Source organism: Aethina tumida, chromosome 3 (assembly GCF_024364675.1).
Source record: "Aethina tumida isolate Nest 87 chromosome 3, icAetTumi1.1, whole genome shotgun sequence".
In the NCBI taxonomy this organism is placed as follows: Eukaryota; Metazoa; Arthropoda; class Insecta; order Coleoptera; family Nitidulidae; genus Aethina; species Aethina tumida.
This window is the reverse complement of record NC_065437.1, coordinates 20,055,395-20,079,512: the sequence shown is the minus strand read 5'-3', so window position 1 is coordinate 20,079,512 and position 24,118 is coordinate 20,055,395. Positions and strand designations below refer to the sequence as shown.

The following is a 24,118-nucleotide window of genomic DNA, read 5'->3' as shown; positions in this document are numbered from 1 at the left end:
CTCATAGAATACTTGCAAAGTTTTGAATTCGTTATTAGACATTGCGCAACGTATAAATGTGCTTATAAATTTAAAACATCTGAAGGAGACTTAATTACGTGTTGCACCCTTAACAAAACCGAAGTTCATTAAAGAGAGATCAACATTTATTAGACATTTTGTTCGTTGGTGCTATAAAAATGCGCGATACAGCTTTTATTTCCTGTTAACTGCTATTTTTGTGATTCACTAGCTCAGAACTGTATATGTTCAAATAACAGCCAATGTTGGACAATATTAGAACCATAAAATCTAAATTGGAACAATTTTGTAGACATCGGAGCAATAAAAAATAAAAGTAAAACAATTTTATAATTATTCTGGCAAAAGCTTATCCTGTTTTATTAAATACATAACAGTAAAACATTTATTACTCGTGTTATAGAATAAAATTTAAGCCATTCAATAAATACATAAGATTATTTTTTGTTCTTTACACTTTACTTGATAATACACTAAGGAAACCAAAAAAGTTTCTGTAAATCGAAAATTTAATTCGCAAATTATGTGCAACCTTAAGAAATTCTATTCATCTATTATATTATTTTCTGTCTGTATTGCAATCAGTTCTATCGTATATCATAAAATTGACAATGGTGGAGCTAAGCTCTGGTATTCAACAATTGAGGGTGAATATATTGTTTATGGATGTGAATAGAGCTATTATATCCCACCTGTTTGTATATTTCATTGTACTTGAGAGGTAGAAGTGAGGAAAATAATGATATTATTAACTTTTATGCTCACAATGAAGTTAAAATAATATATTTTTCTTTTTTATTATATAATCAAGCCTATATTATATGTGAAGTAGCAATTTTTATTTCACCGTAAAATTTGTTTTGGGTAACAATGAACCACATTATTTTTTCAAAAGGTAGTTTATTATATTTGATTTATAGGAGCAATATCTAAAAATGTCATACCATAGCATTTATTTTTTTTTCTAATTATAATTAAGGATTTTACTGCAGTGTGATGCTCATGCTTGACTGTAAATTCCTACTGTTTTTCAATTTAGGAATATCGTTAAAAGTTAAATGGGTTGCTAACACAATTACCTTTTCATTCAAGGTAGTTTAGGATAATGTTAAAATGAAATAAGTTTGAAATTAATTAAGGGGGAGAATAATTTCTATTTTAGTTTTAATTAATGTGTTACTGAAAATATATTTAGTTTATAAAAATTGTAATATAATCTGTGAATATTAACTTACTGTAACTGTAACTTACCTGAAATAAAATTACATGGAGGGGAATATTTTTTTCCAGTACATCTCGTATTAATTCTGCAAAAGAAAAAAATATTATATTAAATTTTTAAATATCTATCCATATACGTTATAAACAAAATCTCATTATGAACAAAAATATACCTCGAGAAACATGTAGCAAACTTTAACTTTTGAATTTTTGTCAGTGATATACGTAACCTATGATGTCTATTGACTTATCTATTGGATATTCCATATATGCACTCTACAACCATTAGAATTACTTTTCATAATAATCCTAACTTTCTTGGAGCAGTTTAATTTTGAGCGGAAAGCAATTTAAATCTTGCATCGTAAAGGTAATCCGGCATTACTTGCTTCAGTTACGGATAATTTCGATTAACCTACTTTTCAATCTCGTTTCGATAAAATAGTTGGTTAGTTAAGATTTTTGAGATATGCATATTTAGATGAAGTTGCTGACTAACTTTTTATAATTTATTTAATGCAAATAAATATTGGTAAGGAGGAAAGGTAAAAAATATAAATTGATTGATGATTTATTAACTTAAAATAAAAATGCGATTTGCGGAACAATTGGTACTTAAATTCATAACTTAATAATATATTCCACTAATGTTTCGGGAATGTTCTGAAAGATAAAAATGAAAAAAAAAAAAAAAATAGTTCAAATGATCCTTGATGAATAATGAATACAACTTACTTTTCGTCAAACCTTATTAAAGACATTTCTCCACAAAACTTTCTGGTATAGTTGATTTCCTGTAAAACAATATTTGCCGCGTTTCCAGGAATATGTGTGTGTTTGGAAAATTTAATTTCCGTCAATTCAACAAATCTCCTTTTGTGGAAACTGAATGATGGATATTTTCTACAGAAATATGAGGACTGTTATTGGAAAGGATGAACTTTTGAGAACATATTTATTATTCCGGAAAGAAACACTTTTTCATCATTGTTTTAATATGATTTCAGCTGTTAAAGAAGTATTTATATGTATGTCACAAAAGAAAATAAAATTGACAGAATATTTAGTCAATCCGTCAATATTTTTCGTGATTTTACAAAATTGATATTTTATTCTTCTATTTTTTATTTAGGAAAAAACAGACATTTAATAAAAACTAAATGAGGAAAGATTTATGTGACATATTTTTTACAGATTTTCTTTTGTTTGACTGGAAGCTGGTAGCATGTTTTTGTATTATTAAAACTTTATTAAGTCTGGGGCACACAATAGGTATAACTTTTGCTGTACCTTATATTTATGCTTTAATTAATTAATTATTTAATTAACTAAGTTATTTTGTGAATCTTGAGATTTTAAAGCATCCATATAATTACGAACTTTATAATTTTAATGTTTTTTTTCCAAATTAAGCATGTATTATATTTTATTTAGAAATTATCTTCTTTTTTTGTGAAACGTGTACAATTGGAAAACGGATGGATATATTTCCAGTTGGATAACTGTGCATGTTAAAATTATTATCATATTTTGTTTATTGAAATATGTAATTATCTTTAAACAAACAAATTAGGATTATCATAATGCATGTAAAACATATTTAGAAAATTGAAATTAATTTGTAAATTACATGTGTAATAATATATGTATATTATATTCAAACAACAATTTAAATAATTTCATAATAATCCATTAAAAGGTTGGATTACGTAAATAAATAAATTTGAACTCAAATCAACAAGTATTGAAAGTTATAAATTGGCGCTTGTAATTTAATCAGAATGTTTAGTATTATAAATAATAATGCACATCTAAACTATGCGCATCTAACCTCATGTTTCAATTAAGGTGCTTAATGAATTTTCAAATTTTCCTGATAGAGATAAATGTTAAATTCACCATAAGAAATTATAGAAATATAAAAAATAATATAAACATTTTATCAATGGGGTGTATATTTATTTATAAACATACTTAGCCATATGCATAATGGTACTCGATAAACGATAATTTATGACATTACGTATGGAATAGAGGCGACACGAAATATTAAGGAAAATTAGATTTACGTGTTAGTGTACCTGTAGGAAATCCGGCCGGTTGTAAATAACCCATTAAGTAGGAAAAGGCCTCGAATAACAAGTGCTCCTCATTGTGGCGAAGGTCATGGATGCGCATATCGTCTCCCTTGGGGACATCTAGGAATTGTAAGCCTCTATTCCTCGCAGACGTCTTTGCGATATTTTCAAATCTAATTTTCTTATCTTTCACTTGCGATGTCGATGTTAGGTTCGTCTGCAATCCGTTCAATTTAAATGCGCGCCTTGATGGGCTGTCAACTCTGGAAAAAATAACAGTCTAGGTTTTTCTAACTTGAACGACGATGGTTAAGCAAGTGTACTTTAGTTGGAATGGTGTTGGAATTTCATTATTCGGGTTTTTAGATTCGATGAATTTAGACAGAATAATCGGGAATGTTAAATAAACTTTTTGATGGGTACAAACACTTAGATTGTATATAAATGTAATAATCAAGATTAGAATGTGATTATTTGAATATTATGTGCAAGATCTGAATATATTTAATTTATCATTGTCAGTCATAGACATATCAAAACAACGGAATTATTTAATTACTGATAAAAGGTATCTTCTTATCAGTATAGTTGCAAATGTGAACAATCCATAATTGTAGTGGAATCGTGGATCATTAATATAGAATTTTGTTATGTATTCTGTGGCGGTTATTGGTTGTGGTGCAGCTGGATTGAATTCAGCAATAAAAATACAAGAGAAATTAAAAAATATTAATATCGTAATTTTTGCTGAACATGTCAGCCCTTATACGACCAGTGATATCGCTGCAGGATTAATAGAACCTCTAACTAGCAATAACTTGTATCCTAATAAGAATGTTGGCAAATGGTCGTCTAATACATTAAAGTATTTATCAAAATTATGGCTTGAAGGTAAGTACAATATAAATTAAATAAAAGTATACGATAATAATATTACATTACAATTATTTTATGAAGTGAGATTACCTTTTAAGACAACTTACTTTATTACCGTTCTGATGTTGACATATTATTTCCTTAAAATAAAGTAAATATTTAATGTATGAAGTTTAAAAATACCTCTGTCAAAGCAGCACACGATAAAGAAGATAAAAGAGACGGATACAAGAAGTTGCAAGTCGCAAATGATGTTCTCGTTTACACATTTCATAAGCTTTCCTTCTTTGCTTTAAAATATTTTCTGCACTGATCTAAAATATAATTTAGGACTATTAAACTTATCTAAATTTGTCTTTTTAAGGAAGCGCCAAAGATTTAGGATTATCGTTAGTCCCCGTAATCGAATTATCAGAAGAGAAAGACTATAAGTTTCCTGATTGGGCTAGTCAGACTTTAGGCTACACGAAGCTAACGAACGACCATCTTAAAAGACTCAGCGTGGAGCACAATAAAACCTACACTGGGGGCATATCATATGTGACGTTCACATGGGAGTCGTCAACTTTCCTACCGTATCTACAAGAGCAGTTCTTAAGAAACGGAGGAAAGATAATAAATAGGACTATACACAATTTAGGGGAATTATGTGACTTTGACCTTATAGTGAACTGTACTGGTTTGGGAGCGAAGACGTTGGTGCAGGACGAGAGTTTGGAGGGTTATAGGGGACAAGTTGCGAGGGTTAATGCACCTTGGCAGTTACACACTTTATTAGTGGACAGTAATTATATTATTACCAACACTAATAGTGTCATATTGGGTAAAGTAAAAGAGAAGGATACCGTCGCTAAAATTACTGACAAGGACAAAATCCACATACTGGAAGGATGCATGAATTTAATTCCAGGGTTAAAAGGTGTTCAAGTCTTAAATCACAAAGCAGGTTTACGTCCCACTAGACCATCAATACGTTTGGAATACGAACAAGTTCCTCATCAAGAAAAAATTCTTAAGGTGATACACAATTATGGACATGGAAGTTATGGTATTACACTAAGCGTTGGATGTGCTCAGGAAGTAGCTGAAATAGCCCAAAGTGTATTAAATAGTTTCAAACATAAATTGTAATAAATAAATAAAGGAATAATTTTATGGTTGTGAAAGGGAAATAAAATTTTAATTAATAAACACGTTTTAGCATTAATTATTAAATATGTCTTGATTGCTCTAAAATAGTTTTCGTCCCTTTTATCAAAATTAACTGGGTTGAAAGGGGATGCATGCGAATTAAATTACAAACATATCACGACAGGTCATCTACAGAATCCTTGATTTGAGGAATTCAATAATTGAATTGTCAAACCTAATTGTTATTTACACTTTGAACATTATGATTGAAAATACCATAGATATTACTGTTATATAATTTAATCCGTTTTGTAATTCTCGCAAAATGTCACATGGAAAATTCATCTTAATCCTAAATCGCAATAAATGGAACTGTCATAGTGATTCGTTGATTCACGTGTCTAATATTTTTCGTAGAACGCAGATTTAAAATAGACTTCTTCGAAAGAATTATGTTAAATGTTCACTCGTGCATTATGAGATTACTCGCAAAAAAACCTTTAAAAAACTGCGTTAATTGGAAACGAATTAGTATGAAATGAAAGTGATTTAACAATTACTGACTTCTGTTACTTAAAATTGCCTTATATTGAAATATTCGTCTTTTCCATTAACTTTTTTTTTTGTCAAGACAGGCTGCTCTTTAATCTTAGGTATTTAATATAAAATATTATCCACAAGGTTATTTTTAGTAGACTGTTGTATACATCGATAGGTATAAATTTGCTTTATGTCCAAAATTAGGTTAATTTGAGTGGTTCATCAGATGCTCGCGTGCATGTGAAATTTACATTATTGTAACGATAACCAGATTCTCCGGTTGAATGAGGGAGTCTAATTGAATTTGTAAACTATATGAGAATATTTTCCATTGCTAGGCGTACTCTATACATACATATTGTAATAATAAACTATAATTTAATTAATACCTCATGTGTAAAATAATTTGGAAATACTTATTAAGCAATTAAATAATCTTTAATTCTTGCCTAATATTAGCATCCAACATAAAACAAGTTCAACAGATAAGAGGTCAACGTAGTCCAATCGACAATAAAATTCTTTAGTTGTCACGATGACCAATATAGCAGTAATAGGATGCGGAGCTGTCGGCCTAACGACGGCAATAGCGTTACAGAATAAATTGGGCAGTTCTGTTAAAATACAAATTTTTGCCAGTAAATTCAGCCCTAATATTACTAGTGATATAGCAGCGGGCCTATGGGAACCTTCAGTGTACACATCAGACAGTCCCGAAGACAGGATTATAAAATGGTCCATGGAAACCTACTACTTTGTTATGGATTTATGGAAAAGAGGTATTTAAATGTTAAGTTGTACGTTTTTTACTAGCGGATACTGCCTATTGAAAAATATAAAATGTTCACTTAATATTTTTATTTTACTATTGTGATGACAATTTAGTTTTTAATCAACGAATTAAAGACATTTTTGGTATGCAGTACACCTTTATTTTTATTATAAAATACATTTACCGAACTATCATATTGTTCAGAACAATTTTAAAAACATAATCTAATGTAACCTAATTTTCCACACCTAGTATAAACGAATAAACTTATATGCAACCACTCCTGCGCCTAATGCTAAGGTGGCAGCAATTGTCATCCAAATTCCAATTTTTGCCTTGGACGTCTTTTTATTGTGATTGGCTAAAGACTTTGATTCATTGAACATTCGTCTAGCAAGTTCCTTTTCTATTTCTTTTTCTTTTTGCATCAGCTTATTTAGTTCATTTAGTTCTCTTTGAACGTCTTGTTCAGTTGGTGCCAGCTCTTTAGCTTTCTGCAGACATGCAATTGCCGATACAAGATTGTTTTTGGCTCTATAAACAAATGCTTTTCTAAATAATGCCTTAATATTGTCAGGTCTATCTCTCAACACAATTTCCAACGATTTTAATGCCTCGTCGTAAGCTTTAACCTTAATTTGGGCTGCGGCCAAATTGTTGAAAACTGTTATCCTATTTTCCATTAATTCCTCCAAATCTGCCCCAGTCTCAGCTTCTTCAGAATTGTCTTTATCTAGGGGCGTGGTGGTAAGAAATTGCAAAGCTCTTTGATAACAATGAATTGCAATGTGGTTTTCGTTACGCCCATACCACCAATTGCCGCGCTCCCGTTTTCTATTTCCAATAAGTTTTCTTTCTTGAATTGAAATATTTTCCGGTTTAACTATAGACTTTAAAGCTTTCAACTCTATGTTAAAGATGAGAGTTGCTTTTCCCGGAACCTTTCCCGAAAGACCTTTATCACCGTACGCAAATAAGGGAGCTACTTTTACCATACTTTGTTCTCCTACATTCATTATGCCAATACAAAAATCCAGACCCTGAATTACATCGCTGTCACCCACAAAAATCTCCATACCATCAACTTCTTCAATTACAGTTCCATCTTCTAGAGTGCAGGTATAATTTATGCAACAAGTTTGTAAGCGTTGGGGTTTGGTGTCTGGTATACCCTCGTGAATTATTTTCTTCATAATGCATCCAGAACCTAGTACGTCTTTCCATATGTCGTCCTTGCCAGCTCTCTGTTTTTCATCACTTACTTCTTTCGATTCGTTTCCTTCAGAATTTATGATGGGCATTTCTTCGGGAGTATTGGTGAGGGTGGAATCCATTTAAAAAAATGTATATTTAATTTGGTCACTGACAAATTGAATTTGACATAAATTTTTTGACAATCAAATTGTTGATCATGTTTATTATTGAGAAATAAAGATGGAAAATGAGTTGGCAACAGTGGCGGCTCGTGGGGTATATAGAACAAAACCATAAAAAATGTTTAAATATATACTTATTTAAAATTAACGCTATATCAATAAAATATTTATTATAGATGAATTAATTAATTAATTTTCCTTTACAATATTTGAATGGTTTAAGTCATTTTTCTAAGGTTGCTAATATAAGAAAAAAAGTAACAAACATATATTTGTTGAACTTTTAAAACAAAACGTATGCGGAATAACATTTACCTAGTTTTTCATAGTTGAATATGCTGTAGCATCTGTTTTCATATATCAATTTTGAAATTACCATATTGCATCAGATTGTTTTTCCTCGAAAAGTTGCTCTCGGAATTGAACTGTCTAATCCTTCAACATTCTAATAACAGTTCATATTGCAGGATTTGCAAAGGAGGCCGGAATAACTCTACAACCCGTTTTAAAATTAATAGAAGAGGAGAATTATTCTCCACCAAAATGGTTGCAGAACACCCTCGGCTATGCAGTATTGTCAGATGAATTTCTAAAAAAGCTTAGCAAGGAAAACAACAAAAGATTTACCAAGGGATTTCAATTTATATCGTTCACATGGGAGGCGTCGATTTTTCTGCCGTATCTGCAGGAAATATTCATTAACAATGGCGGCAGGATTGTAAATAAAACAATCATGCAACTTAGCGAATTGTCTGAGTTTGACGTAATTGTTAATTCCAGTGGAATTGGGGCGAAATATTTGGTCGACGACGACAACGTGTTTCCCATTAGGGGACAAATTGCCAGGGTTTATGCACCGTGGCAGTTCAGCGCAGTGCAAGTCGGGGGCAATTACATTATACCCAATATAAATTGCGTGATTCTAGGCGGCACAAAGCAGAAAGAGTATAACACGGAAATAAATCCAGCCGACACGGAATTCATACTTGCAGGATGTGCCGGTTTCGTACCTGCATTGATAAATGCGAAAGTGGTGAAGCATCAAGTGGGGCTACGTCCTGGAAGAACTCAAGTTCGGTTGGAAATGAAGTTACAGAAAATGGGCGGTAGATTAGTTAAGGTTCTACATAATTATGGGCATGGTGGAAGCGGAATAACTTTGTGCATTGGCTGTGCCAACGAAGCCGTCGAAATCATTCAACATGCTTTGAACCAAAACAAATCTAAATTATAAACTTGCGATGCTAATTCAAAATAAAATTATTTAACTGTATAATGTTGTTTTTGTTGTACTTTGTCAGTAACCAATAGTTTGTTGCTTTTGTTTGATACATGAATTAAAAATAAAAAATACCTTGTTAAATATTGACATTAATGTATTATATACACTGATAATCAGGACAGATAACATGAATTTGGCAGTGGCAATTTTGCAGTTTTGAAATGTTTTCCATTCTTAAGATTTTATACAATATCATAATGTCATGGTTTCTCTATGTGGAGCCATTTACTGTATTTCAACTTGTCCACACATCGTGGATGCTCATTTTTCGTTGACACTTCATTTTATACTTTGCTACTTATTTTGTCGTCTTCCATTTACCAACAGTCCATATCAAAAATGAAACCAAATACATATATATTGATTTTTGTAACATTGAAAGCTTAAATGTACAATTTTTAAAAAAATCGTAATTTAAAATATGACTTTTTAATAAAATTGAAGAGATATGACGATTAAAATTGCTTCTACTAAACTTTTATAACTCATACATACTCTAATTTGTAATTAAATTTAGAAACCAGTTTGTTCAAATAGTTTCGGCTCGTTAACTATGGAAATTTTTTACAAGCACAGCACGTCAGTCAGTAATTTTATTGGAGAGGTAATTGCTAAAGCATATATTAGTTAAACCACAATCATCGGTGAGTGGAGTACTGGAATGTGACGTACGGCTTGGATCAAAACGAAAATACAATTTTCTACTGTCATGAAGTTGCAGGCGACCTCTTCTTTCCTTTCGAATGGACCAATTAGTGTGAACTGGATTTTATTCAAAGCCAGCCGTTTTCTTTTAATCATCGCTTTTATTCTCACATGCGGGATTCAAGTGGAATATAAATTCGAATTTCTAGTACTTCTTAAAGCGATTTCATATTTTTATTTACATCCTTAACTATATATACACAAATAGAGAAGTTGTGCTTCTGCTTATTTTAATTCGTGATGGTATTATTAGATAAATAAACATTATGTCGTGGGTTAACATGTAATGACATCAAAGTAAATACGTTATCCTTTTAAAAAGTTGTTCGGTAAAATTCGATCTCAAACTTGAGCAGTGAGCGGTTTATAAAAGTTTTACTATTAAATCTTTCTAAGAAAAATATAATAAACCAATTTCAACAACTGTCGTCTAAAGATAATAGATTGTGCTCTCGTGAGAAAAATAATTTTTCTTGTTTCATTAAATTAACATAAACTTTTTATAAATTAAATGTTTCGAAGTTTACGAAGCCCAACAATAAAAGCATTTATTTTGTATCTCACCTATCCGTTGATTGTGTTTGGTCCTCTTTAATATCAGGTTTCAAATGTTTGATTTCATTATTCAGCTTTGGCGATTTTAACCCTATGCTGCAATTTGCGATAACTGGATTTTCTATATTTGGCGTCACAGAAGTTAAACTCCTGTTGTTTTCATATCTCTTCGGGCTCTTTCCCCCAGAGCAGCATCCTGTAATTTTCTCTTTTGATAAATAGAAATGGTCCGTGCACAATTTCAGCGTTAGTTCTTTTGTGTGAGGATGTTCGCGAATAATTTTATTTAGAATGTAATTATTTAAGCATATTTTATTTAGACAGCATTCCTCAGTTGTAAATGGTTTAGTCTTTAATTGCAGCAAGTTCGTAATACAATTTTTCGCAGATTCTGAGATTTCATTTTCAGCCTTTTTCGTTTCGAATGAACTGTTTAGTAGTGTTTCACTGTTCTTTGATAGTCGCGTTTCATGCTGACTCTCGTTTACGGCCAAAGCAGAATTATATTGTGTCTGGGTTGTCACTTTCCGAAACGATAAAATAATACAATAAACTTTCAGCACTATCTCAGTTTTCATTTTAGCCAAGTTTCTGAGAAGTATGAATGTATCACTCACTGACTTATTTAGAAACACCAACAAAACTGGATTATTTACAGTCCTTTCATACGCGACACATACAATCGTTCTGTTCAATATTTCAAAGGACGAGTGACCTCTTTGTACGGCTTCCACTTGATTCTATTAGTTAACGAAGTACATACGATAGACAATGTCTATTATTGACTTAGGTGTGAATCTAAAAGGCTTCCCCTGATTTTATTTTATAAGAATATAATTAGGGCACCTATAAATATCTCTTTCAGTTTCTGGTGAAAAAATGTAAAGATCAATTTCAGTTATCTCACTTTAATTAAAAAGAAGTACTGGTAACTATTTTTTAAAATAAACTCTGATTATTTAATTACTGACGAACTCTATCAAAAGCAGTTTGCTATATAACCATTTAATTAAAAACCCAATGAATGTATAAATAAAGAGTATTTTTAATAAAATAAATTAAATTATGAAAGACTAAAATAAAACATTTATTGTAAAAGAAGAATTTGTTTTATTAATAACAAAAAATGTTGTTGAAATTAAACGAACCGCGTTTTATTTAAAAGGGAGAAATTAAATATAATAAGCTCACATACCGAAAAATTATGATGTAAATTCACAATTGAGAAAATATCTTATCCTTTGTTACTACTACGTGCCGCGAGATGAGAAAAAAAGAAACAAATAGGGGCCATCCTAATTTCAACCCCAAATAATGTTAAATAAGTTAAAGCCAAAAATAATGGTATTTGCGCCTGCTTAAACAGAGAGAACCGTGGCGGAGGCCTCAGGACAACCTCTGTATCGTGTCGGATGCTGCAGTTGCGTCCAAACGTTTTCCGCGTCAAGTTTCCACATCGAGGGTGAGCGCACAACCCCGAGTTTCGAGTTTATATATAATCATCGCGGTCTCTCAGAGTTTGGTTTCTATTTGTCTGTCCGCACATTTTTCGGTGGATTGTTGACAGGGTATGTGTGCATATACATTGTGTTAATAAAATTATTAATTAATTTTATGAATAATATTATTTTAAATTAAAATAAGTAAGTCTTAAATAATTCTAGTTAAGCTTCTTATCTATTTTACTTTTAAAATAATAAAATCAATATTGGATGTTATTTTGTGCACGTATTATGTGACCTAATTGAAAGAATAGTTAAATAAAGATTAGGTGAAGTATTACCAACATCCAATTTTAAATGATATAAATGATAAATCAACGAAATAAGATTCAGGTTCTGCATAATAAATGACAGTGAAATAGATACAATTGATTAATTTCTAGAATTAATCTTTTTTTACTTTACTTACCTTTAAATATTTATTATTTTTACATTTATGTTATTATACATTTAATTTTATTTTTATAAATTAAAAAATATCATAATAAATACATATTACATATTACAAATAGTTATTTATCTATTTGTAACGGAGTAAACGTATTATAATAAGAAGATACGAAGATACAACTTTGTTTATTGTACATTCTTTAAAAGAAGACATTTATTTGATCAAGATTAGTGATTACTGATAAATTAAATTGGTACATTTTAAATAATTTACATAAATTATAAATACTTTAATTTCAAATAGATAAATTTGGAACAATACGTTGAGCTTGAAAATTTTAAATTGTTTTAATTGTGAATTATTGTATTTTTTTGTTTCCTTAGTATAATATTTTATAATACTATAATTTATTATTTTAACGATAATTTCGAGTGTGTCGTTTAACATATGAAAATTACATATCATCATCATACAAATTTATAATTTTTGAATTCAACAAATAGAAAATATAGATTAAAATAAATTTTAATCAAAATAAAATATAATTAAAATATATACTTGGGTAAAGGCAAATTATATTTATTAAATAGAGTACATTATTTATCGAATGAAATTACCTGCTAGTACTGGAAATGCTTATTATTGAATATATATTGGAATTTGAAATCGGATCCAAACAAATTGAGCACCTTCGGAAAACATATAATTGATTTGTATCGATGTTTTCTGACTGTACATTAGTTTAAGAAAATTTCTGTTTTTTTTTTAATTAATTTTTTTATTTCTGGCTGGTACAATACGTATAAAAACATACAACAATAATAACTTGAATTAAATTGTACTAATCATAATTACACTGAATATCAACCAACTTCAATTAACATTATTTTAATGATTCATCGTTAAATATTTAAACTCTAAATTTTAAAGACTTATTCCCTTTTACAACTTTCTGCGGTTTCTAAAAGTAAGCTATTAGATTTATCTTGTTTGATCAATCGGTGAGCGCCATTGACATTGTCTTTTTAATATTTCTACTTCAACGATTACGCCTTCGGTTATATTATTATATTTTCTACATGACTATCAAATTTTGAATAACAAATTGAATACCTATATTTAGAGATCAATATGTAATTATTTATATTTAAAATTTTATTTTAATAGATAAATTAAATTAAAATAATAATAAAATGAATGTAATATAATTCTTTCATACATTATTTAAAAAATTCTCTTGTGTGAGTATCAAATAATCTAACAAATAATTGTTAAAAACATTACTATTACTATATTTTTCGATATTTACCAACCGTATGCGTGTTTACATCAGTAAGGGCGATAAGTCCCACCCTAAAACTGTTGAAACCCTTGTGGAATATTACGCATTCTTTAAACCCGTATTATTTTTTCGACAAATAATCCATCACATTTAATATATTTAAATAAAAAGTTTGAAAAAATAAAATTTGGGACGCAACAAACAATATAAATATTTACAATGCTGATGCTATTCACTAAACATATAATTTTTATTTAAGCGTACAATTCCATATTTATAAATTACCAATAATGCATCGTTAAAATCAATACAAGTGAATAAAACGTGTTGAAAATTGAATTTAGATTTTGATTGATGATCGAATAATTGGAAAATGCTCTTAGGTGTTTTAAAAACTTTGTCAAATTAAAATTCAGCAAGTGCGATTAATTCGTATAGCTTCAGCTAATGTGTAAGTGAATTATTCAACAGTGTGGATTTTATAGGTATATGTGGGCGGATTATATTTGCTTTTCCTTTGGATTTTTTAAAATGTATTTAAATTGGGAAGAGTTAACTTAGTCATTGATTTTTGTTTAAAATTTATGTACGATGAAAGCCAATTGTCCAAAATTTAAAATCGATGCTGCTTTACATTTTCTGGTATTGTGTTGTTACTACGAGAACATGTTGGTATTAATTAGGTGTTGTTGGGATAACAAATGTGCCGTTAAAATTTTACATTTCGACGAAATACACAACAAATGTTGAATAAATTGTTCGTATCGTGAAAAATAGATGTTTATTTAGTTCCACACATTTACGGCTTATGCACACATAAAATTTTTAGCATTTTTGCCTAAATTTTTAATCAGACAGTATTATTTTATGAATTTCCAATCAATTATTTATCATTTACATATTCAATTTATTACTAAAAAAGGTTTAACACATTAATAGTTCAAAATTATTTACTATACTGAATTATGAAAATGTAAAAATAAAGCAAAATGGTAAATTTGATACTGATTACACAAAGAAAAAACTTACTATAACTATAATAATTAGTGGTTTATGAACGCCGTAGTTCTAAATATAAAGAAATCAATACAAATAACGGAGGATTGTCAGGACCTTGGCCAGAATGGCCTTTCGTACTAATAATGTTTATGGGTCCTTATGTTAAACAAATGTCCCGGAAAAATTGTCTCTCAATTCACGTTAGTGCGCTGCAGGATTTGACCCGGAGTTTTATTTTTACCGCAGCACATTAACAGTCGAGAAAATGCATTTCTAAAAGTTTCGTCTATGAATCAGAAATTAACGCGTTGCATGTTTAATTTATTTTCAGATTGGATAAGCTCAACAACCATTTACTTTTTTCGTTTATTTTTTTTTATGTTAACTGTTGAGGTTGAAGTTGTTGATTCATATCATGAGATGTTCGTTCATCGTACGTAGGTGTTTTAACGTTTTAATATTAACTTGCTATTTGGATCTCCAATACAGACATTATATGCTTAAGGCGTTTACATATTTGGTCATTTAAAATAAAGTTTAATTGCCAATTGTAATATATAAGTTTACATCGAATTTAAAACAATTTTGGACGCCTTTATTAGCTTCGCTGTAAAACTTACCTTCACTTTCGTTCTATTTTGAAAAGTTTTACATACATTTTTAATAAATTTTCCTAATTATCGTCTGGTTTTAAACTTTGTTATAATTCTTGTGCCAGTTGGTCTAAGTTAAATTGGTGAACTTAGTTACACGATATTGTCAAAATTTGAATCTCCTTTGTACTTTTATGTTTCTTGTAAATACGTGTTTAATTCAGTTTAAGAATTGTTGCTTTAGTTTAATTGCAAACTAAATGCATTTACGGAAACAAAAGCTACATTAATTAAAAGTTTTAACCACTGGAGCAAAGTAAATTCATATAAATGCTAAACATGAGATGTAATGTTATTAAAGCATTATGCTTATTTTCAAAGACATGAAACAGTAAATATTTTATCTTTTTAAAATATTAGATGAACTCTATACGCGACACACATTTCACTTTCTGTCGAACATTTATTTTTTCATCGAAAATAATATAATTAAAAAAAAGAATATGAGATGATGTATATATATATATATATATATATAATAACTACATTATTTAATAATTATTATGTTTCCATATATTTTTCAAATGTAATTTTATCAAAGGTGGACGATATTAAAAATATGTTGCAGTCACTGTTAATAGTGTTCAACTATTATTGTTTATTGCCTTTACCTTTTCCAAATGAATAAAACGTTAATGATAATCGAATTATGGTTATGATATATTTCCATCAGGCCTGAACAATATCATTAAAAATTAAAACACAGTTTTGATACTACACATTTTAAAAAATAATCCAATTTAAACAATAAGGCAAATATGGTAATTTAATTTCCAATCGAATTTGAGTGCTAAATACAACCCAAATTAATTAAACGTCTCGAAGACATGATAAACGGAATAACATGTACAGCCTCCAGGTTCCGATGCAAGAATTAAGGGAATAGTAATAGTAGGTATTGTTGATTAATGAATGTGTAGTTCTGGTTAACCTCAGGCAATAAATCCATTCTACAGTGATGTTATACTTTCCCACTACTACTGGTGCTATTTAGCAGAGAAAATAATCTGGCTGTGAACTCCAACTACTCAATAGAAAATAATTTATTTCGTTTATTTTATGGGTGGCTAAAAAATACAATTTATTGGTTTTGTATCGAAACAATGTGCACCAGTCGATCTGATAAAAGGAAATGGAATTTTCGGGGCTCTTTATATATTTTCGACCTATTTACTTCGACTCTTTTCTACAGGAGATTAATTTATCTTTATTCGAAGTATCTCTAAAGCATAATTATTTTACGTAAACTTTATTCACAAGCTCATGCATAAACTTTTAAAGTTTCCACGAGACCATTTTCAAACTTAAAGGAACACAAAATCGCTTAATTTCTCGATTATTTGATCTCCCCCGTCTTGATATCATAAACCACGAGTTTAACAACCCCAAATAAACTATAAAAAAAAAACCGACCAGAACTTCGAAAGTATACATGTTTCGTTGTTGCGTACACATCAGCATAAATCTTGAGAATGAATTTCATGACCATCAAGAGAGCAATAAAAACTTATGCAAAAGAGATTTTAGTCGAAGCTTGCTGTTATTTGTTTGGGGTGGGTTAGCTCGAGTGAAGACAGATCTATTTAACAACAGGTCGCCTTCGGCTAAACGAATTTAAAATCCTCCAGACATTCAGCTTCTCTAACGATATTAATTACATTATTTTTAGAAATTAATTCACTACAATTTCATCAAAGTTAGTTTTTTATTCCTTACAGTTGGAAAATATGGTAATGTTATACTCGGTGTCTCAAATTATATGGATTTTTTGATATTTTAGTGAAAATATAGTGTCAATATTATGAAATGAATCACATATTACATAAATCATACAATACACCGAATAGCTTTAAGTTGATAAATGTGTTTTTAGATAAATAAAATTCACAAATTAAACCCATAAATTTTAAAATAAATAAAACATCATTATTACAAATTAACTAGTAATAAATAAATCATTCTAAAATGATTTTATGTTTAGTTCCAAAATTAATTGACATTTCAGCTAATTATGGTAATATTTTAAAAACATAGTTTAATTGTAAATATCGATACATTTTAAAATAAATGCAAAAATTTGCATTGCAAATTTTGAAGTGCGATAAAGTTTATCCATGTAAATTGTCCATCAAGTTAATTTCATCCCAACTTAGTAATACACAATATGCTTATGGGGGATCCTTTGACCATGTGATTGACAACGCTGGCACATGCTAAACAGGAAATAGACTCCATCTTCTCTAATATCTTGTTATTATATTATCGGCAAAATTGATTACCAAAGTTAGTGAGTAAAGGACAAGGAATTTGAATGGAAAGTTCTCAAGCAGAGGCTGAAATTTATAGAAATGAACAACAAAAACAAGTAGACTAATCGATTGCTCAAGTTTTTAATGGTTCTATAAATTAATTTTTGGTCGACACTGCCTTTGCACGACTATAATCATAAATATTTTTTATTATTCGATGGTTACTTGTATTATTTATAATCGATTTTATTGGCAATAAAGAAACTTTCGCACATTTTCATTGTATCTCTTTGTATATAAATTTATGAATTTTAGCCTTTTATGTTCGTAGATTGTGATATAAATTTTTTTCCCGTTTATTTTTACAAGTTCTGCAGTTTAATAATGTACTATTTGCATTCGCATCAGTAAGTGGGAACTGTATCGTGGTGGTACAGATTTACAATCATATCTGGATATTAATTGAAGTACGGCGGAACTCTTTGAAACAAATTTGAAACGGATAATATTGTTTCTTGCGTGCGTATGTTTCCGTACTTTTTTTTTTGTTGTTGCAACATCGCGTACACCACATACAGGCTGTCAGAGATGTTTACACAAAAGCCTCTTTGATTTATGTTTTATGCCCCAAAGAAAAATGATGCGTTTAAACACACGTCCTAAAACAAATTTTTAATAAAGACATATACGAAAAAGGTGACTTGGCAAATTTGTAAACTGTCAATGTTCCACAGAAATGGGGGCGGGAAAAAACTTTATGTCGTAATAAATGTAGCGGAATGGAGATGGCCAGCAGCGACCGTTTTAGACCAGGATATAAATTTTTTTGTCGGTGAGTTGCCGCGTCAAACACTGAAAGGCACGTAATTCTCCGCATATGTACCATATACTAATTCTGATGGATATGAAGTACGGAATAATTTCAAACAGTTAGTAGATTCATTTATTATCTCGAAATTGGTATTCGGCGTGAGTGACAAAGCCTCATAGATAACCGCAAACTGTGACGAGATTATCTAGTTATGAACGTACCATATACTCGTGTTAAAAATAGGATATAACAGTTTTTTGGTTCAGAACTTTTATAATTACAGTATACTATGGAAAACGATTATTGGTTCGGATAATTTCCTTCGCCATCCAGTGATGAGAACAAATTCAATTTATTTTAATCTTTAACCATGAACTTTCATTAAATGAATGGTTTATCTTTGATGTAGCAAATTGTGTGTATTTGCATATTTAAGGTTGAGTTGATAATGAGCCGTGGACGCGTTTTCATCGGAGTATGCATTACTTTAGAACGATGCTGAAGTGCATGCATGAGTTCAAATTGACTAGTGCTCCAAACATATACATTTTGTTAAATTGTCATAACTAAGTAAAAAGAATGCAATTTGAAAAATACCCTTGCATATAAATTTAACGGAGTCAATGTCTCCTTAAGACTCGATAAAGAAAACCGAAATTGTGTATCTTGCGTATTACTTTCGAAAAATACATTTATCATTTCGCGAAAAAAAAAGAAAGAGAAGACGGACTATGAAAACGATCCATTATTTTTTTGCCTCGTAACCAGTGTGAAAATAATTCCAGAGTTATCAAATCTCATATATTTCATATGGACCATTAATGTTTTTGTACTTTTTTTGTAGGTGTCTATAATTCATCTCTGTTGTTAAGTCAATGGCATGGTCGGTTTATAATTCACACATTTGCACTTGAATAACATTATTAACGTTATAGTAAAAACGAAAGTTCGGGAATTGATTTTGTGGTGCCATAAAAGCCAATAAAAAACAACATAATGACATAATAATATTCATAATTTAGGCCTTATGTTAAAGAGTTTCGGGATCGATTCCAATTATTATATTTCACCATGTATGCTAAAAATCATAAAAGGAATGGAAAATAATAAAATTAATAAATATTATATTAATTCATGTGGAATATAAATATTTTACTTATCATTTTCATTTAAAAATAATGAAGTAAATGTAAAATAATCACAAATTCAACAACTATTTTATAATTCATTGGAAACAATTTATTTTTCTTAGTTTATTTTTTGATTAAAAATTTGCAGGAAATTAGATTATTTTATTGTTGATTTAAACGACTCGTTTTAATGTTGAAATTTAATTTCCTGCTTTTTAGAATGCATTATAATTATGTACAAGTATGTAATTGAATTTGTTTCTATAATTGATTTTTCGTTTATCATTTTCTCTTTCTTATTATAATACTAAAATAAACAATTAATTAATAATATAATATCTTACTTGAGGATGAAATTTGAATATTAAACAATAAATAAAATAAATAATTATTTACAATAGTGTCTGCATTAGTGAAACAGCATACTTTTGATTTAATCCACCAGATGGATAAAGTTTAAACCAATTTAGAGCCAATTTAACAAAAAGAGTACATTTAACGCCTTTGGGTTTGTATCAATATAAGCCACATTTGGAGTCTATTTCAATTCACTGGTGTTAAAATGGTCAGGGAATTTTAGAACTCAAATAAAAGGTATCCTTTGTTGCTCAATTTAAAATAGTAATTCTTAGACATTAACATGTAAATACTAAGTACAGTTTAATTTAGACAATAATATAAAACAATTCATTTGTAATGTAGTGCATATGTGTATATTAATACAGCACAGTAGTTTTCAATATTTCGTAAATTTAACTCTATAGATTGCATCATTTGGGTAATTAACTTGATTTTTAAATTAATTTTCAACAATTTATTTCTGCTAAAAGGAATTATGGCACAGTAAAGAAGAAACATAAAATTTATTAAGAATTTGATAAATGATTTCATAAAACGAATTGTAAAATGTCATAAACGTAAAACTGGATAAAGTAAAAATGTTTTTAAAAATATTAAAATGAAATCTTTTTCATTTATCACTTTTTTTTTCGTTTTATAGACATGAACATACTCCAAACTGCAATTATACGGACATGCATTGGTTGCTCATAAAAATGAATTATTTATTACGTTAAACGTGGTTTTCAATAAGCCAATAGTTGAATTTCCCGTGTAAGTTTTAGTAAAACTACTTCAAAATGAGAAAACTTTGTTACATACAAACATCTAGAAATACTCGCACACTAGTTCCGTATAACGCACATAATACATAATATATTCCTTAATAATCTCTTACTGTATGCAAGATTACTTCTCAGCTAACTAATAGCAAGATTCATCTTTAAAGGGAACCGTTTGACTAAGTTTTGTCCTGTGGGAAGTTCAAGTCATGGCGGAATTAGCACTTTCGCTACCAGCATATTGATGGCATGTTTATGGTATAAAATGACCAACTTAATCGACTCTTCATGTATAATTAGCACCAGAAATGAACCGTCTGATGAACGGGTCTCATTAACTGATGACGTTATTGCGAATGAATGTTTCCATTATTCTCCCCCCTTTCGTTATTGTGGACCCATTTTAAAGCAATCACGAGGATTTATGCATAAAATGTACAAATTATATATAATGTTCATTGACCATCCCCTAATACTGCACAAATTTTGATTTTTGAATTGCATTACTGACATACACAATTATCATTTTGTTCGATTGTAATTGGACAAAATTATCACCGGTTCCCCTGTAACATTGTTTTTAATTTGGCTTATGCTTTACGCAATATTTCAACATTATCTGACTTTGACATGCTGAATTAACCTTCGTGTATTTTTCAAGACTGCTCAAATATTGAGTTTGAATATATCTTAGAGGACGGAAGGGTCAAAAGAACGAACGACGAAATATCCTGTGATCTGTGATTCCCGGGGACTTGGGACTCTGTAAATCAGCCTTTATTAGGTGTTTCTCTCCTTTGCACGGCTCCACCACATTGCACTTAATCTATCAGGCCCTTACTAAGGTCTGCACTTTTAAAATCGCATTTTATTTGAAACTGTCGAAGTGAAAGTTGCTTTATATACTGTATATTTTATACTTAAATTTTGATAGGAAATTTTACGTATTCCTTTTTTTCTTTTAAGAAAGATTTACTCTACTATTCGACACTATTAATTGAATTTTGTCCCTTAGTACGGTTCATAGATATTTAGTGGGTAGTTAAAATAACAGTTAACGAAGAGATATGAAATCATATATTCACTCTTAATTCCAACGGAAAATTTGAGAACAATGAAAACCTAATATAATTTCTGCTCGAGGAAAATGCAATCTTTAAAATTCCGTCACGTATTTTCTATTCACTAAGAGTACTGAAAGCAGTAAAATCATAACTGTATTATATTTTTCAAGTGTGCTCTATGACGAGGCTTACTGACTTGAACGTGTATCGCTTTTGTAAATACATTCAGTTTGCGTACGTGTTCTCGAGTGGTATAGTTAATTTAGAATGAATCGAATAGCAAAACGAATGATTTATTTTATGTGCTCGGACTGACATGCACTACAACACTTTTTAAATTACTATCTATGTCTTTAATTAAGAGAATAGTACGTGATGTGCCTTACATTGTTTACCTGATTAAAATTAATAATAATTTATACAAGAATATGCCCATTTCAAAACGAAACTTATATACATTGGTGGTAATTATTGTAGCAATTTTACATTTTTGGCTATAATTCTTTTTTATTGTGAGCTGATAAAATAATATTAATTTACTATTGTTACACAGTATAATATACACTAGAATGGGTCAAAAAATCGACAAAACGATAAATTTAAAATATTTATTAAAAAACAGTACGCAATGGGATTCTAATGCGAATATCTTCTAATCGATTAACTACAACAGACCTTTTTTGTAGAGCATTTAATTTCCTACAAAAATATAAGTTGAATATTTTATAATATTTACTTATCTACGAGTTAAAAAATTTAGAATAAAAAAAGAAATTTTTGTTATATTCTTCAAACTTTGATATCTTCTAAGGGGTAAGATTTATGAAAAAATTGTAAAATACTTTTTTTGTAGAGCGTTCCTATAAAAAATGTAAATATAAATGTTCTGTATGACCAAGTAATGTCGAGATATGGATTTTGCTATAAGGTGTCTAGGAACCAACTTTTCAGTGTTGGAAGTTAATTATAAAAGCTAATATACATATTTTGAAAAAAAATTTTAATGATATGTTATTTAATTTAACATTGACACTGTATACTTCTTGTTTTATAATCTTGGCTTATCTCTGTGGCGTATATTCAACCATTAAATTTCCTCACAGTCTTTGAACAAATTTTAGTATACTATATAATAATAAACAAAAAAAATAAACAATATAGGCATCCACCACTGTATATAATTTTTTATACAGTTCAGAAAACCATCTTATAATCTCTAGTTCTTAAAAATAAATTTTCTTGTCATCAAAACTAATTTAAATGGACAGCTGAGGAAAGAAAATACATTTTATTGGCTCTGTAGCCGTCGCAAAAATTATTTACGACCCGTTGCATGATCTATCTGAAGTCAAACAGCAACATTAGTTCTTAATAAAGAAATAAATTACATTGGAAATGGTGATGACTTATTAGAAATAGTTTTGTTCGCATTTTCAAAAGTTTAAAATAATATATATTGGTTTTAGTTATATTTGTTACTAAAATTTTTAATCTCATAAAAATTTTCTTAATTGATTAAATTATTCTTACATTATTACATATATAATGTGTTATGCGCTAGTTTTTAATCTGTTACACATTTTCTTAATACGAAATTAAAAAACTGCATTAGTTAGATTTGTTTAAATAAGAAATAAATGATATAAAATTTAATTAATAAAGTTTTTATTAAATTCTAAAATTTTATATAATTATTTATGTTGTAATTTACATTAAATACATTTAAATTGTTTAATTTTTCCTGTCATAAAAACTTTGCTTAGCTTTACATTGAAATGCGAATGTTATGAAAACTGTCGATCAGACTGTCTGCATAGTATGGAAATTTATCCCATCGTATTTTTTATACGATCAACTTCGAGTAATTTATGTAAATACGATATCGCACGACTTGTTTTCTTATTTCTAAAACTGATATTGAGAAGTCTGTCATGGAAATATCTCCAATGTCGCCGGAATATACAAGTTACATTTGATTTTGCAGAGCCATTGTGTTATATGATGGCTACATAAAAGCTTTTATTCGTTATTAAACAAAATGCACATTCGCAATTTCATCACCACACAATAAAATCTCCCCCACAACTTGATTGTTGACATGACTCGTTGAAAAGTGACGTTAAATCCACAACATACATCTTTAATCAGGTATGATGAATGCAAAACTTGTTTTATACCGCTTTATAATAGTTCGAGAATAAATATACGCTGCATAGTCTAAAACAGAGTTAATTATCTCAGCGGAACAAAATTTATCTTATGCAGCACCATTTGAGTATAACAAAGTTATGCCGAGTATATCCAATCATCTGAAACAGACTCGGGGCACAAATAGTTCAGTTCAATAAACCAATATTTA

General features: G+C 29.3%; 4 protein-coding genes across 6 annotated transcripts in view; 2 read left to right on the top strand and 2 right to left on the bottom strand.

Moving 5' to 3' along the window:
* Positions 1-11,543, bottom strand: part of LOC109596650 (prominin-1) — a 34,418-nt gene extending 22,875 nt beyond the window's left edge. For all 3 annotated transcript variants that reach the window (XM_020012226.2, XM_049964428.1, XM_049964427.1), the window contains exons 1-3: positions 10,567-11,543; positions 3,324-3,583; positions 1,273-1,328 (exon numbers count right to left, since the gene is read on the bottom strand). In XM_020012226.2, coding sequence (XP_019867785.2) covers positions 1,273-1,328; positions 3,324-3,583; positions 10,567-11,135 — 885 coding nt within the window. In that variant the 5' untranslated portion in view covers positions 11,136-11,543. The remainder of the gene's footprint in view (positions 1-1,272; positions 1,329-3,323; positions 3,584-10,566) is intronic.
* LOC126264852 (D-aspartate oxidase-like) lies at positions 3,921-5,357 on the top strand. The gene is made up of 2 exons (XM_049964431.1): positions 3,921-4,211; positions 4,561-5,357. Exons 1-2 carry the CDS (start codon positions 3,971-3,973, stop codon positions 5,325-5,327), a joined length of 1,008 nt encoding a protein of 335 aa, XP_049820388.1. The 5' UTR covers positions 3,921-3,970; the 3' UTR covers positions 5,328-5,357.
* LOC126264851 (D-amino-acid oxidase) lies at positions 6,389-9,353 on the top strand. Its single transcript, XM_049964430.1, has 2 exons — positions 6,389-6,646; positions 8,483-9,353. Exons 1-2 carry the CDS (start codon positions 6,403-6,405, stop codon positions 9,247-9,249), a joined length of 1,011 nt encoding a protein of 336 aa, XP_049820387.1. The 5' UTR covers positions 6,389-6,402; the 3' UTR covers positions 9,250-9,353.
* LOC109596681 (peptidyl-prolyl cis-trans isomerase FKBP8-like) lies at positions 6,711-8,038 on the bottom strand. Its single transcript, XM_020012253.2, has one exon. The coding sequence runs from the start codon at positions 7,971-7,973 to the stop codon at positions 6,888-6,890; it is 1,086 nt and encodes a 361-aa protein (XP_019867812.2). The 5' UTR covers positions 7,974-8,038; the 3' UTR covers positions 6,711-6,887.
* Positions 11,544-24,118: the final 12,575 nt, after the last annotated feature.

What these genes read in the sequence shown, in the direction of transcription:
- LOC126264852 (XM_049964431.1), top strand. Translation starts at nt 3,971, where the DNA reads ATGTATTCTGTGGCGGTTATTGGTTGTGGTGCAGCTGGATTGAATTCA. An exon ending in ATCAAAATTATGGCTTGAAG is followed by an intron (nt 4,212 to 4,560) that starts GTAAGTACAATA and finishes TGTCTTTTTAAG; the next exon opens with GAAGCGCCAAAGATTTAGGA.
- LOC126264851 (XM_049964430.1), top strand. Translation starts at nt 6,403, where the DNA reads ATGACCAATATAGCAGTAATAGGATGCGGAGCTGTCGGCCTAACGACG. An exon ending in TATGGATTTATGGAAAAGAG is followed by an intron (nt 6,647 to 8,482) that starts GTATTTAAATGT and finishes TTCATATTGCAG; the next exon opens with GATTTGCAAAGGAGGCCGGA.
- LOC109596681 (XM_020012253.2), bottom strand. Translation starts at nt 7,973, where the DNA reads ATGGATTCCACCCTCACCAATACTCCCGAAGAAATGCCCATCATAAAT.